This window comes from Neopelma chrysocephalum, unplaced genomic scaffold, assembly GCF_003984885.1.
Source record: "Neopelma chrysocephalum unplaced genomic scaffold, ASM398488v2 Primary Assembly neopelma1_66, whole genome shotgun sequence".
NCBI lineage: Eukaryota > Metazoa > Chordata > Aves > Passeriformes > Pipridae > Neopelma > Neopelma chrysocephalum.
In genome coordinates, this window is record NW_020897725.1 from 1,251,630 (window position 1) to 1,267,712 (window position 16,083).

The window sequence follows — 16,083 nt, forward strand, 5'->3', positions numbered from 1 at the left end:
CAAACTAATCAAACCCCAAATTCAATCTATTATGATTGAATGCACTCTCTATTACAAGAAAGTCAGTATAATTCTTGAAAAGCACAAGCTGGATAAATTAGCTTAAGCTAATTAACAGGATTGTGGAACTAATTCAATGTAAGTTTTATTTACTTTCATATGTAAAAACATATAATGCATAAACAAAAGAAGGAAGAGCTTACCTTCAGATTCGAGGTTACATATAAAAATTTGGCCACTGTGAAACTGACTTTTTCTTGCTTTTCAGAATTAACCAATTTGCTCTAGAATCCCCCTCCCTCCCAAAACATTAGTGCATGATCTTCATGATATCACTTTACAGTGACTCCGTGCTTCTCTTTCCAATGTACTTAGCAACACAAATTTCAGTGATTTCAACACGGACCTGAATGGGCGTTTTCAATTTATATAGAGCACCAAATTCACAAATGACTTTTAGACTATTTTGTCCCCAAGTTATCCTATGAATAGCATTTCAGATCAGGATTTGTCATCGACCTTCCACGCTCGTAAGTAAAAGGGATAGTTAAAAGACAGTTTCAATACTTTAGTAATATAACTAAGATCCCTTCTTCCAGTCCAATGTGATTAAAAGAAACACTGGGATTTTTTAATGCCAGAAAATAGTGTATGTACTGATACTACCCATTAATATGTACATAATATGCAAAAAGGTAGCAAAATAATGTACAAAGTAGGCTGTCTATAACCTTGAGGAATACTAAAGTTTTCTAAATTATTTTTTTCTGTAAAAGTAATTTTTTTTCTAGTGTTTTTCACTGGATTGACAACTGTAGGCCTCTTTTGTGTAAATCTGCTTCTTCAAGTAAAACAGAAAATTGATTTTAGTAAAAAAATAGTTTTACACATTGTACTTATCAGTTGTTTTTGAAAGTAATCTAAATCTTGCAGTTTCACCTAAAATTCACAGAAAGATTCAGGAAAAATAACGTGATTTTAGAAACGCAAAAGAATACCAAATTTGAATTCTTAGTTTGGTTATTTTCTCATCTTCACAACTGAAATAATTTTAAAGCTCATCTTCCAAAGAAGAAACACGTTTTAAAAAAGCAATTGTCCATTTTTATTTTGTTTACATTGCACTGAAAATTTACATCATACTTTTACAAATCCTTTTTCATAAAAATATACTTCTTTACAAAAGTGTATGCATTAATATAAGAGGAGTAGCCAGTTGCAGAAGAAACATTTTAAACGATCTCAAATGTATTAACCTTAACATTAATGAATGAATCATAGTTATTGCAGTCATTTGAATAAACGAGAATAAATAACAACCAATGGTATAAAATATAAAACAGCATCCTTTTAGTAGAATACAGTTTGACAGAGTTGTATGAATATTCAAAACAAAGTGTTGTAAAATGGTTTATAAGAAATTCATCAAACATTATAGAAATCCAAGCAGCAATCCTGGGTACAATGATTTTTGGTAGGCACTCTCTATTACGGTAATAAAAAGTTTAGATTTTCACAGAATCATTAATGTCTGAAAGGGACAATAACAGATAATTCACACTGGCTAACACACAGCATTTGTGAGTCATGCTATGAATGGAAGACAATGACCTACATCAAATAAATTACTGGGTTCCCACTGAATAATTCTGATATGAAATAACTGTAAAACTAAAAACTGCATTTCCTTAGAAGTGATTCTGGAATGTCTAAAACTTGCATCTGAGGGCTGTGGAATCTGAATTGTCCCTAAAATGAATGGATTGTCCCTAATAAAATCATGGCTTTATATATATATATATATATAAATTTTTTTTCATTGCACTATGGTAATATATTTAATTTTAAATGAGCTGTAAGGAATTTTTTCCCTAAAGTATGGAATATATAGATAAAATAGATGTGAAAACACAGTATTTTCAAATTATAACTTCCTTTTGCCTTGTAGATCTGATCCAAAGTTCATTGAAGTCTCTTAGAATCCATCAGCTTCAATGGGATTTCATCATGCTTTGTGCATGCATTTTGTTAAAATGCTGAAGGAATAAACTGGTATGATATGGCCTAGTTTTAACTAATATGGATTGAAAGATGGACTCTTAGATTTTTGATATATGGATTTCATTACTAATGTTACTGTAAACTGCACTTTTTAATAGGAAATATCATTAAATTATGTTTTCGTTTTTGAAAAAATGTAAGATGGTCACTCTTGAATGTTCTTCAACGTTACCAAACATAGTCACATACAAAGCTCAATTCATATTAGCTTCTTCATTGTAAAATTTGTCCAGATGTATGATTGACAAAAGAAATATATAAACATTACTACTTGTGGGTATTGTTAATGGAAACACAGAAAACAGGTTTGACTTGGAACATGAAAATGAAGCAAGTTGTGAAGCAGGGAAGGAAATTCATTAAATAAGAATATGAATTCTATTTTTTGTTCTGTGGCATGAAAAGGGAAAGTTATAGTTGCTGATTTCTAAATACTACATCCTGGACTTAAAAACTTAACTGTACCAAGAAAAATAAAATACTAAACAGGCTGAAAAAGGAAAAAAGGTACCAACTCATGGGAAAGATGTAGCATATGACTGTTAAAGAGAAATCAGTGACCTATTGTCTCCTGTAAGTATAGCTCTTATTTTCTACCTATATCTTTTTTTTTTTTAACCCAGTCCCTCTATTATAGTTTTTATAAAGCACAGAATACTGATAGTGGATGCTCCTCCAATATATGCAAATACGTTTTATGTTTTAGAATAACCTCCTTTTTTAAAAAAGCAAATAAACTGTGAGTAGCACTCATGGAGTGCAGCAAATTTTTTTAACACTCTCCATGGCATACATGAAGAATTCTGATCCAGTTTATGAAAAACAAAATGAAAACAAAATAACTACAACGCATACTTGCCTATCATCCTCAGGAAAAGGTGACCCACTACATCCTGAAAAGTGTGCTTTAATTTTTTTAATTTCTTTTTTTTCAATCAGTGAACTGTGTGTGCACTGTGTTGTGTGTCAATTCCCAGACTTTGAAGACAAATCATTACCACATTATACCATTGTGCAAACAGTGTTCAAGTTGGGGTCAAATCGTACCGCTTTCCCTTCCACTGACTTTGCATTTGTGTCATACATGGGGTTCTCAAAAGCAGCTTGTCCATTATTATTTTCATGTACAGAGCATCCTGTATACTGTGTTTTAGGTGCAGTCCTGTAGAAGAAAAACAGAGCATTTGTAACTGCAGTTTTCCTCACTGACTTAACATGGTTTAAGAATCAGAACAGAATTTAGCTCCCAGTTCCAGTTATAGGAGCTAAATATAACATCTTTGGGCTATTTTTACAGTATCTATGCTAAGAATTAGTACTGTCTTTATTAAAGCTTAAGGGATTTATGATTCATTGAAAACGGTGTTCACCTAGAAACTTAGTTAACAACCTTAGAAGAGGTTATCCATTGCTATTAGATCCATTATCCAAGCTGTTATCCATTACAATTGGATGATCAGATGACAAATAGCAAAGAGTACAATAAAATCTTGTAAAGACACAATAATTCCCCGATCCAGATGACTGAGGTTTTCTTTTCCATTTGGAGACTTGACAAGTTTACCAAGAATATAGCTGAAACATTTTCTTTCTCACTAAATAACTCAAAATACTAGAGTTCAAACTCTTAAATACTTTTCATCCATATTGCTATACAAAATGCATAGTATATTGTAAATCATCAATATAAAGTGCAAAAACCAGTGCTTACAGCACACAAATAATAGCAAATACATAAAAAATTACATGGGCAATTTTTCATATTCTGCAACAGTTGAAAACAAGTAGCGCTGTTTAAAAATCATGGTACATGTTTTAAAATAACATTATCCTGTAGAGTATATTACTAGTATTATTGTCAGACTATCAGATGTAAATTAACATTTTGGCAGTTAATATGCAATGAATTGTCATTAAAGTGATTAAATTTTCTTTAGTTATTTAATGCTTTAAAGCTATGGGAAAAGGTTACTTGGCACTGCATCCAAAGAATTAATACTGGTCTCGATAACATGACGAAAACTGTTGAACTTAGACTAATGAAACTGAAAAGTCTGGTGGCTGTTTAACATAATTGCATATGAACTAATAATTTCAGATGTAGAAACAGTTCCACAATTAAACCTCTCGATGACATAATACTTGCATATACTTGTATGCCAATAAACAGAGCAAGTATTAAAATAAACTACTCAGAATATGATTCAGTTCTGTCACACAAAGAAAAAAATATAGGCAATTCATTGTAAGAACACATAAAGTCAACCAATTATATTATTCACCATATGCCAAAAATTTATAACATCTATTTTATTATAATGAAGGCAGAAATTTATAAAATTTTAAATAGGTAGGAATGAAAGTATAGCACAGTACAATAAACTTGTCTCTTAGTCATTATACCAGACCTTAATGGAGGTAGGAAGAAGGTTTGCATATTTTGCAAACACTTTGTGGTTTTACAGAAAACTTTATTCACTTGCAAAGATTGAAGGCAATAAAATCACCAACAGATAGAGTATTAGAGGAATTTTGTATATATAATTAGTACTTACCTTTGTTTATAAAGATAAAAGCCAAAACCAGCAAATATAAGGGCAAAGAAAGGCACAAGAATAGCAATGGCCACTGAACTACTATTTGTACCATGTGGTTGATTAGAAGAACTTGAACCCTCAGACATGTTAAGACCTAAAAAAAAAATAAGAAAAAACAAGTAATATCATGTATGTGTCTGTTATCCCCAACACATACTACTCCATAATCTTCAGAACTCAATAACACCTTGTTATTGGGTCATCAAAATGTGTTCAGTTGTATAGATACAGCTGTATGCTGAGACCATCTGGAAAGTGTATATATATATCATATTCTGATTAACAAGTAGATGCAATATGTTGGGAGAACAATACATATGCTCTGGTATAGTAAATATCTTACAGCATAATTCTGCATGGGATTTAAGTTTTGGATGTTATTAACACACATTAATGTACTGTGTTACAAAAAGTCAAATTGATAATAATGCATGTTACATTGATTATATTGCTGATTATATGTCCATATTTCAGTAATTAATAAATACTACATGTATAAAAACCAAGCATAATGTCATGGAAAAGGTCAATCATCTGAAGAGGCAAATTGAAGATTCGTTATTTCCTTAGGCATTGTATTGATACACAGAGTGAAAGAGGTAGGAACAATTGTGAAGAGCTAAAGCCAGATATTGATTAAAAAATAGGAATATGTCCTTCTGCATGGTTGAGGAATACATTATCTACATTATATACATGGACATTTAAATGTGAGGAAAGTAATAACAATGCAGCTTCAAAGGACCTTTTAGGAATTGCGTCCATCATAATATTGTCTTACTTTCTTGATCTTATAAGGCAATATATAGAAATTAAAAAAAAAAGCCCAAATAACAAAAAAAAAACCAAAACAACCAAAAAAACCCCAAACCAAACCAAAACAACAAAAAAACAAAAACAAAAACCACAAACAAACAACAACAACAACAACAAAAAACACCAACAACAAAAAAACCAACCAACCAAACAAAAAAACCCCAACAACCATGAATGTTTTGAGGAAAATTGTGTAGGAACAGCATTCAAAACATTTTGTTTCAGAGAAGATATTTTTGTCTTTGTGTGCATGAAATAGTGAACTGGTAAACATGTTAAACAAAATCTGTTCAAAGATTGCAAATCTCTCTACAGCTGTATTATTGACTATATTAACTACAATGTCAATGCTGATAACATCCTGAGGATACCTGCATACTACTGGACACAATAAAACAGAATACAAAACAATGAACTGGCAAAGAATTAGAATTTGTTGAATACCTAATCTTTGAAGTCCAAATTGTCCATAATCTTTACCCTGGATGAATCCTTGAAAGACATATGTTGCTCCATCAGGTTCAGCAGAAACCTGTAAACAATAAGTACTCTGAATTAAGCATGGAAAAGTTTCTTGCAAGTTACAAGCATCTGTTTGAAAGGGAGTTATTCTATTCTATATCCTAATATGCTTGACTGATAGCTGTTACTCCCCATTATAAACACCCTCTTTTTCTAGAAAATCTATATAAAAAGTTCAAATAAAAAGGCATACTTTAGATATGGTGGCTTATAATCATATATGATACCTTATATAATACCTTATACCTTTAACTGTATTTTTTTAAAAACAGTAAAACTTAAAGTTTCTGGCAGTTCTAATGTCAGTATGTCTAAGATCTTATATACGTCATAATTTTCTGTTTTGTTTAGGAAGTAGATGGAAAAATTTGTATTGCATATAATCCTAAGGATGCAAGTTTTGAAGTTTCAATAACTACTTTTAAATTAAATAAAAAAGACCTCACATTAATTGACAGTTTATTTTATCTTTTTCAGTGCTTATCCCAATAATTACTGAATTATGCAGCTGTGAACCAGAAGAATATTGAATAAGGTTTTGGTAAAAGGGCAAAATAGTATAAACTAAAAGGCTTGTGGGAGGGAGGAAATGATTGTGATCCTATGATTATCTCTCTTAATTACAGTAAGTAAAGTCTAAAGTAATGCACTGTATACAAATTGACAGATACTTGCTTCTAAGGATAGTTATTACGTTTAAATTCAGTGGTTCCTAAGCAGGTCCCTTCACGTTTTTCCCTTGTTTCCCTTTCTCAAGACACGGTATGTCTTCAGCAGTGACCTGAAGCTATGTTTTCACTGAAGAAAGTGTGCCTTTCTCAGGTGAATTTCTTACTTTGGGGTAAAGCAGCCTTTTCAAGCTATTGCAAGATTTAAAAAAAAAAATTGTCTGCTTTTGTATATTCAGAAGTCTGAAAGCAATTTCCTTGCTTTTGCCATATTTTTGTCACCTCAGAAGCATGCTCATGAAACCTAAAGTTTGTTCAAGCCAAGAAAATTAAGCCTTTTTACCAGTACATTTATTGCTTAAGCAGTTTAGGGTTCGTTTGTGCTTTGGTTTTGATTTTGCACCTTTTTTAAAATGAATATTGAAGCAGTGCCACAATTTGTGAGTACACTTCAGTATACAACTCTTCTCTTTGTTTGGCATATGTACCCATATTGGTGTCACTGTAGTGCTTTACCAGGAAGTAAAACACAAGAAAAAAGACAAATTCCTTGAAAAATTAGATGGTGTAGTAAGGATGTATGAGTGTTTATAATAATCCAAACTATGTTAGACCCTTTCTTTTCTGAAAAATCTACATTTTTCTTTATCTTTTCTTTGAAAGCATTTCCTGTTCATGATTTAAACACATCCCAGCCACGTGGGCTGTTGCTTCTTCTATTTACCCCTCTCCTTCACCTCTCCTTCTCTCAGTTATATGCTCTCTTCTTCTCTCTTTTAAAGAATAAGCTTAGACCCAGAACCTCCAAAAGGCCTAATGCTTAATTGGAGTAATTTATTTTTTTTTTCCCTATATATGTAACCATTCATGTTTTTCATGGTATTTCTGAAAATATCACCAAAAAGTAAAACATGATTGCTAGCATAATGATAAAAATTGTTATTTTATTAATATAACAATAAATTGATATTATAATTATGATGAAACTTCTAGATATATTAGAATAAAATTAAGAGAAACCTACAAGAAATACTTCTGTATTAACACACTTTATAATTTTGACTACACTGTATGATTGTTCCCATATTTTCCCTCAGACTGGTTTCCTATATCTTACAATAAAATTTTCATTTAATTTAATGAATCAGCCTTGCTAACAAGATTCTATTTGATATATTTTTTGGGTGTAAAACACCATCATGATTTCAAACAAACAAAAAAAAGTTATCTCTCTTTTATAGCCCAAATATACTCACAAAACCATCCATAGCCCATTTTTCCTCTTTCAACTTGCTTGCAGATGTATGGGAGGGTGCTTTAATGAGATATATGTGGAGCATTAGCCGAGCTTCCTGGCTTTTATACACTCCTGTATAACATAGTTTTAAAAATTCATATTTGTGTTGAGTAGAAAAATAATTTCATCTTTAAGAATAAACATTTAATCTCCTTTCTTGAAAAGGGAAAGCAGGAAGAATAGGTGCCAACTGTTAACATTGTTAGTTTAGCAAGATGATTTCTTTTTTGAAATTATTTGAATAATAATACATTTTCAATAGAAACAATGTTTTAGCTTAGCCTGTAGAAAGGACAGAAGGAAAACCCTATACACACAGTTGTTACTTAACAGTTATGGTAACAAGCCTTAGACAGAACAAACATTGACAGTAGTCTGATTTGAGATGGAAAAGACTGTTCTGAATCAGACAGAGTGTATTTAAATCTCACATCCCCACTTTCCATACATATAATTTAATCATCACATAACGAATGTGATAATAGGAATATCCACACACAAATTCTTTTCCAAAAGCTGGAGCTAAATTTAAAAAAATTTAAATTTGAAACTATTTCAAAAAAATTAAATTTTCTTCATCAGTCAGTACTACCACACAGTTTCTTCCAGACAGTGAGAAGACTTGTATGCAACCTCATTTACTTCATAGGCATAATGTCTCACTGTTGTTTCCGTAGAATAAACATTTAGAACATAAATATCCTTATTTCCTTATTTGGAAATGAAAATAAAATGCTACAATACGCTTAGTGATTGAATCTTACTTTACAAAGACAATAGTGAATAGTGAAAATACAGTTATGATTTTTTCCCCCACATTTTTAAACATTGTTATGAATTAATGGTTTAAAACTTCAGATTTTAAATAGATCTGTCTAGTATGATCATTTTCTTTCTAGAAGACCACCAAAATTGCTGTTCATTTCATACAAAGTCCCCTATTTGTAGAATCACATAAGGTTGTATTGCACTTTACACAAGAGAGAGCTAATGATTATTAAAATTATAACAGAAACAAAACTAAAACCAAAACCAAACAAGAGAAAAAACATTAACAAAAACAAACCCCAAGAATTAATACTAATTATAGTCAGAAAACTTCATCAAACCTAACTTAAAACTCACAGAACAAACTTCATACTGTAAATTAATTTGATTTAAACACTGGCTTTTATGCATCACATTTCCGGGGTTTTAGTTTATACTGACTAACAGATGTGGATGGCATCAGACTGATGGGCCTGACCACCTAGTTTGTGTGGCAAGGTTTTGGTAGCAGTGGTCATACAGAGGCGGCTTCTGTGAGAACTTGCTAGAATCTTTCCCTTTGTCTGGCAGAGCCAATGCCAACTGACTCCAGGACAGACCCACCTCCGGCCATGGCTGAGCCCATCAACAATGGTGGTAGCCGCTCTGGGCTAACAGATTAAAGATGTGGGAAATATACTGTGCAATTGCAGCCGGGAAGACGAGTAAGAATACGTGAGAGAAACAGCCCTCCATACACCAAGGTTAGTGAGGAAGGAGGGGAGGAAGTGCTCCAGATGCCAGGGCAGACATCCCCCTATATACCATGGTGTGGCAGCTGTGCTCAAGCAGCCCATGGAGATCCACAGTGGAGTAGAGGTCCACCTGCAGTCTGTGGAGGATCCCACGCTGGAGCAGATGGATATGCCTTGAAGAAGGCTGTGACCCCATGGGAAGCCTGTGCTGGAGCAAGTTCCTGATAGGACCTGAGGACCCATGTAGGAAGGAGCCCTTGCTGAAATAGGATCACTGGTAAAACTTGTGACCCTGTGGGGAACCCACCAGAGCAGCCTTTTCCTGAAGAACTGCACGTCATGGAAAGCATATGTTGACAAGGATCCACAATGGAGGAGTTTGTGAAGAACTCCAGTCTGTGGAAATGCTCTATGTTGCAGAAGTTTGTGGAGGATTGTATGTATCCTGGGCGTGGGATCCCACACTGGAGCAGATAAAAAGAGTGAGGAGGAAGGAGCAGCAGAGTCAACATGTGATGAACTGACCACAATTCACATTCCCCATTTTCCTGTGCTGCTTGGAGGGGAGAAGATAGAGAACTCAGAAGTAAAATTGAGCCTGGGAGGAAGGAAGGGGTGTGGGGAAGGTGTTTTAAGATTTGTTTTTATTTCTTATCATCCTACCTTCATTTGATTGGCAATAAATTAAATCAATTGCCATGAATTGAGTCTGTTTTGTCCATTATGGGAATCACGATTGATCTCTTACTGTCCTTATCTCAACCTACTACCCTTTTGTTATACTTTCTCTCTCCTGTCCAGCTGAAGAGAGGGAGTGATAGAGAAGTTTATTGAGCACCTGGCATCCATCCAAGGTCAATCCACCACATTGTCCAGCGAAAAAAAAATATAACTAAGGCTGCACAACACCACCAGCTAGCACTGCAGTGGAAGGAAGAAAATGTCCAGATACTTCACATTCTTTGCATCTACAGGTAGGGAAGGAAGAAATGCTGCCACAACCAAATAGCTTAATATTGGAATCCAGTGCTGCAAAGAGATGACACAGCAGACAGCTGAATTTTCAGACTAATAGAGTTTTGTATCCGTAGTCAGTAGAAAATGGTGGGTGAGTGTAATGCCTGTATGTAGAATGAAAAAGGGTATTTGTAATCACCTTTGTGTGCAGTTGAAGGAACCTTTTACTTGGAGGAGGAGGTTTTTGAGTGAGAACACATCATTTTACTTTTCTAATTCTAAACATACAAAATACTACATCTGCCGCTCTTAATTCCCTCACAGAAATTACATGGCTGAAACTAAAGAGACATGATACAACAGCAAAAAAATTACATGCAGTAAAGGCAAACATTATTAACAATCAGAAAACATTCAGTCCATCTACAGCCTCTCAAGTATGACTTTTATAAGGACACCTACAAAATACCTTAAACAGACAAATCCAGGGACAAAAATTCACCATTGATATTAGAAAATCAGACCTCAGCAGAAATATAGATACTTTGGCCCATTACATCCTTCCTGTACATCACCCCCTCTCAGAAACCTATGGGTTAAACTTTCCTCCTGTTTTTTTCCAACAGTTTTGTCACTTCTGTCCTTGCTAACACCAAAGAGTGGTGATAAACTACTTCAGATAAAGGGGTCCTAGAGCGATGAGGAAGATTAAAACCAGCAGTGTCCAGCCTATACATAAATGAAATTTTTAGGCTTTTTCCAACCTTGCAAACAATGTGGTAGACAGAGGATGAAATTTTAAGAAACAAAGTTTTGAGTGATAATATTGATTTCAGGTGTTTCTTTCATGCCAATTCACCCCCCTGTGTAATAGCCTGCCACTCCTGTGGTGTGACAGACCCATTGTCTGTGTGCTTGAGATGTTTCAATCAAGGGACTGACAGATTCGGAAAAAAAACCCCAACAAAACAAAAACCCAAAACCCCAAAACTTTAAATCCAAACATTTCTAGTATCTTTTCAGCCATATCTGTGGTTTCTGCTGATGGTTTACAGCACAGAGAACTGTGCCTACTGGGCCAACATAATCATGACAACAGTGCTGTGGATGGCAGAGACTGTGGAAGTAATATTGCATTCAAGGACTTCTTCTGCAGCCACAGCATGAAGGGATTTACGTCTCTGGGTAGCCAGCCTGCTAAGCTGGAAGTCAGATGTGGGGAACAGACTGATGTCCCCAAGGGGGCTTCGAGGGGAAACGGTCAGCAACCTGCTCCACTGCTTAGACACACACAAGTCTTTGGGGTCGGATGGGGTTCAACCAAGTGCTCCCTAAACCACTTTCAATCATTTACCATCAGTCCTGGCTAATTTGGGATGTCTCAGTTGACTGGAGGTAGCAAATGTGATGTCTGTCTAAAAGAAGGGCCAGAAGGGGGATCCAGGGAAGTACAGTCCTGTCAGCCTGACCTTGGTGCCACAGAAGGTTACTGAGCAGGTCATCTTGAATGCCATCACATGGCATGTGCAGGACAACCAGGGTATCAGGCTGTCGCAGTTTGAGATTTGCCCCCCCCTGGGAGCCAGGGGTCTCAGAGGTGATTGGGTACCAGGGCAGTGTTCCCTGGAGAACCAATAACCACTCATGTTGTTCACTTCTGCTCAAAATCATATATACACAGCACCGGAAGCTGTTGGCACTGTTCTGCTGTTGATGTCTGCTGCATGTAGGTGTGGAAGGCCAGGGGGTGGCTGGGCTCCTTCTTTCCCCCACTCCAGGGGGGAGGGGGAGCCCTGAGGCCCCCCAGCTCTGCCTAGGCCAGAGCAGAGTTAGAGGCAGCATTTTGAGTGTGTGCAGTGAGGGAAGAGACTCACAGCACATGAGGTAAGAGGAGAGAGGCAGGCTTTACAGCCAAGCCCTCTCCCCCCTCCTTTCTACAGTTAAACTGTGGAGGGGGGCTTTTCCTTTCCCTCCGCTGTAAAGTGGAGGAGGGAGGCTCAGTATTGAAGCTGAGCCAAGAGATGGGCCGGAGGAGGAGGCTTGGCACTCGGGAGAGGAATCCCAGGCGAAATCGGAGACGGACCCTGGAAAAAGGGGCCTGTAAGATGTCTTTGCCGTGATCTAAACAGAAGACAGCCAAAAACCCAAGGAGGAATCAACATTCCAGGACACAGACGCTTGATAAGTTAAACTACACTGCAGCAACCTACGAACCGAGGTATGAAACCGAGAGGGAGAAATCACACAGAAGACCGAGGAGCAAGGACTCAAAGCTACTTTCTTAGACTTCATGAGGAGAAAAACTGCAACAAACAGCCGGAGCCTGGTGAGGGGGGAGTGTTCGGGCCCAGAACACTCCCACGAGAGAGAGACTCATTACATATCAGCCTTGAAGGGCTCTTTCCTGGACTAAAGTTAAAGGAAGGGGCTTAAAGGACTGATAGAAATGTAATATATATATATATGTATATATATATCTGCTTTGTACAGTATATTTAGTTTGTACAATATATTTATTTGTGTAAATAAATGTATATACTTCCCCTTCCCCTTTCAGAAGCCTCTGGCCTGAAAGTTTCTCTCCGGTATTGGGATAAATTGTGGGAAGGGGTGGGGGGGGAAGCCTGGAAATTGGATTTTGGGTTTCTAATGTGGCTTAAACTGCCACACAGGCCTAGCCATATAGGCTTACGAAAGGCAGATCCTCCCTGACTAACCTGGTCTCCTATGATAAGATGCTTCAGTGGATGAAGGAATGGCTGTGGATGCTGTCTAACTGGACTTCAGTAAAGCTTTTGACACCATTTCCCACAGCATTCCTCTCGAGAAACTGACTGTTCATGGGTTGGACAGGTGGACTTGGAGAAAAAACTTGCTGGATGGATGAGCCCAGAGAGTTGTGTTGATTGAAGTTACATCCATCTGGTGGTTGGTCACAACTGGTGTTCTCCAGGACTCAATAATCGGGCAAGTCCTGTTTAATATCATTATCAACGATCTGGACGAGGGGATCGAGGGCACCCTCAGTCAGTTTCCACATGACACTAACTTGGGCAGAGGTGTTGATCTACTGGAGGGTAGGAAGGCTCTGAAGAGGGATCTGGACAGGTAGTATCAATGGGCCTGCATTTGGGTCCCAGCAACCCCAGGTAACACTACAGGCTTATAAGGACCTGGAGGTGATGGTCAACAGTGACTGAACATGAGCCAGCAGTGTGCTCAGGTGTCCAAGAAGGTCTGGCATCCTGGCTTATATAAAAAATAGTGTGGCCAGCAGAACCAGAGAAGTGATTGACCTCCTGTACTCAGCACTGGTATGGCCACACCTTGAATCCTGTGTTCAGTTTTCGGCTCCTCACTACAAGATGTACATTGAAGTGCTGGAGCATGTCCAGAGAAAGGAGCTAGAGAAGGGTCTAGAGCACAAGTCTTATGAGGAGAATGAGGGAATGGTTGTTTAGTTTGGAAAAAAACAGACACTGAAGGGAGACCATATCCTGTCTTCAACTACCTGAAAGGAGGTTGGAGCAAGGTGGGTTTTGGTCACTTTTCTCAAGTAGCAAGTGGTAGGACAGGAGGAAATGAAAGATAATCTAAAAAGTGTTATCTCTACTTTCTTTCCATTTTCACTAGATATCTCTGACTTTCTAGGTCAACACATATCAATCTCATCATATTGACAATTAGTCATTAACAGGCTACTGTAGAGAAGTTTTTAAATAAGAATAATAAAATCTCAAGAACAGTAATTTCAGTTTATTTATAATATTTAAAGAATTAGTATGAGAATTAGGATTATTGTTTCCCTCCTTATGGACCATTAAATCCAAATATAATAAAAGCCTGGGAAACTAAAAAAAAAAGGGAGAGAAAGAAAGAAAAGCTGGAAAAATCTCTACCTTTGAAAAGGAACTGAAATAGAATGAAAATTTCTTTGATGAGCTAAGAAAGTTTCCATAAGATGTTAAAAGTTTAAGTGTTATGCATAAAGTTACAGCAAACCAACATATATAAAGCGGGGAAAAAAAAAGGAAATTACTATTTCTTAGACCATACCTGATAGCAGCAATTCCATATTGCTGTTTGTAAGTGTTGCATTTACTCTTCCTGAAGTTGCATTGAAACTGGTGACTGTCAAAGTCATGGGCTGTTTCTTGCTTTTGTAATTGTAAGATCCTTTCCATATATAATTTTGGGCAAATACATCATCAGGAACTATGAAGACATAAACATGTTTCAATACAAAATGCAATATTTAGTACTTACAAAGTCAAATATCCAAGAAAATGTGTGACAAATATTAGCATTTTCTTTCCTTTGCTCTTTCTGTTTTTAAGGCTAGGAGGCATGATTTTCGCATATAAAGCATAGAAATCTGGCATGAACTTTAATGAAAGAAATGTGTTTGCACTGAAGAACACAAGCACATCTATACTTTCATTTGTTTTTTTCCTCAAATGTGGACCTGTCCTAAAATTAAACCAACTCCATAAAATCTAACAGCTTTAACCAGAAGTTCATATTCCTCTCCCTGTAGAATCTTTCCTCTGCAAGCACAGACAACTAGGGACATACAGCCAGCATTGAATTTTGTAGAAATTAATATCAGTTTAGATATCATCATTTTCATAAGCATATTTATATGACACTAGAATGTTATAAGCATTTTCTTTATTACCCAGTCACTTTTTCTAATGAAAAATTTATATAAGAAATGTTGTCTTGTCTTCAAATGCTTAAAAACATTATGAACTTCACCAGCAGAAAAAAATAAATTCTCTAATTTAAAATTAAAACCATATCACAGTCTGCAGAGAATAAATATGCTAAATTTATACCTTTACATTTCCCATTTATCATTAGCAACCTGTAAAATTATTAATTTAAGTAATGTTATTCCAGCAACTGAAAACTCCACCAAAATAAAAAAAAACACCCATCCAGCAAAAGCAGATACATGCAAATCTTTAAAATTTTAGCATGAGATTCCATTTAACCAATTAAATGGAAGGTGATTTAGGATGGGTTTATTACACTTTCTAAGGTAATGTAGCAAACTTAGCCCTATAACAATCACTATTTAAAATCAGCACTTTTGCATTACTTAGAGTAACTCACATTGAGCTTAAAGGTTTGTATGTGCACTGGCATCTCATGTCAGATAAGCACAGAAGAATATTGGCTTCTTTCTCTCTCAGAATGTTCCTAGATTCAAGACTGGGGCACATCAGAATGACCACAGTTTTCCTTCATCACAAGTTGTCTTCCCCATGAAGAGTAAAAGAGCTTTCCTAGTTTTTTTATCTGTGTATGTGTGTGTGTATATATATATATATATATGCATATGTTTTTTGACAAAAAATATAGATACTGTACCTGCAAACTGTAAGGAAAGAAATTGCACGATGCGAATGGTCTGATGCTGTTGATTTGTGAACTGCCTGAAATTGATTTCCCTACTTTTAGGAAAACTGATCTTTATGTACTCTACTTGCAGTTAATTGGGATTGCACAAAATGAATGAAAATTTTCTGAATGAAAAAACTGATGACTACAGCACTACATCATTGACAAACACACTTTTGAAGTAGTGCAAAAAATTAAAAAGAAAAAAAAGCTCCCCAAGTCCCCATATGCTAAGGAACTACTTTTAAATCTTATTA

General features: G+C 35.7%; 1 protein-coding gene across 6 annotated transcripts in view; it reads right to left on the bottom strand.

Moving 5' to 3' along the window:
* Window positions 1-3,063: 3,063 nt before the first annotated feature.
* Window positions 3,064-16,083, bottom strand: part of CSMD3 (CUB and Sushi multiple domains 3) — a 621,549-nt gene continuing 608,529 nt past the window's right edge. For all 6 annotated transcript variants that reach the window (XM_027684441.1, XM_027684440.1, XM_027684437.1 and 3 more), the window contains 5 exons: window positions 14,477-14,635; window positions 7,921-8,033; window positions 5,919-6,006; window positions 4,617-4,752; window positions 3,064-3,223 (listed from right to left, as the gene is read on the bottom strand). In XM_027684441.1, coding sequence (XP_027540242.1) covers window positions 3,064-3,223; window positions 4,617-4,752; window positions 5,919-6,006; window positions 7,921-8,033; window positions 14,477-14,635 — 656 coding nt within the window. The remainder of the gene's footprint in view (window positions 3,224-4,616; window positions 4,753-5,918; window positions 6,007-7,920; window positions 8,034-14,476; window positions 14,636-16,083) is intronic.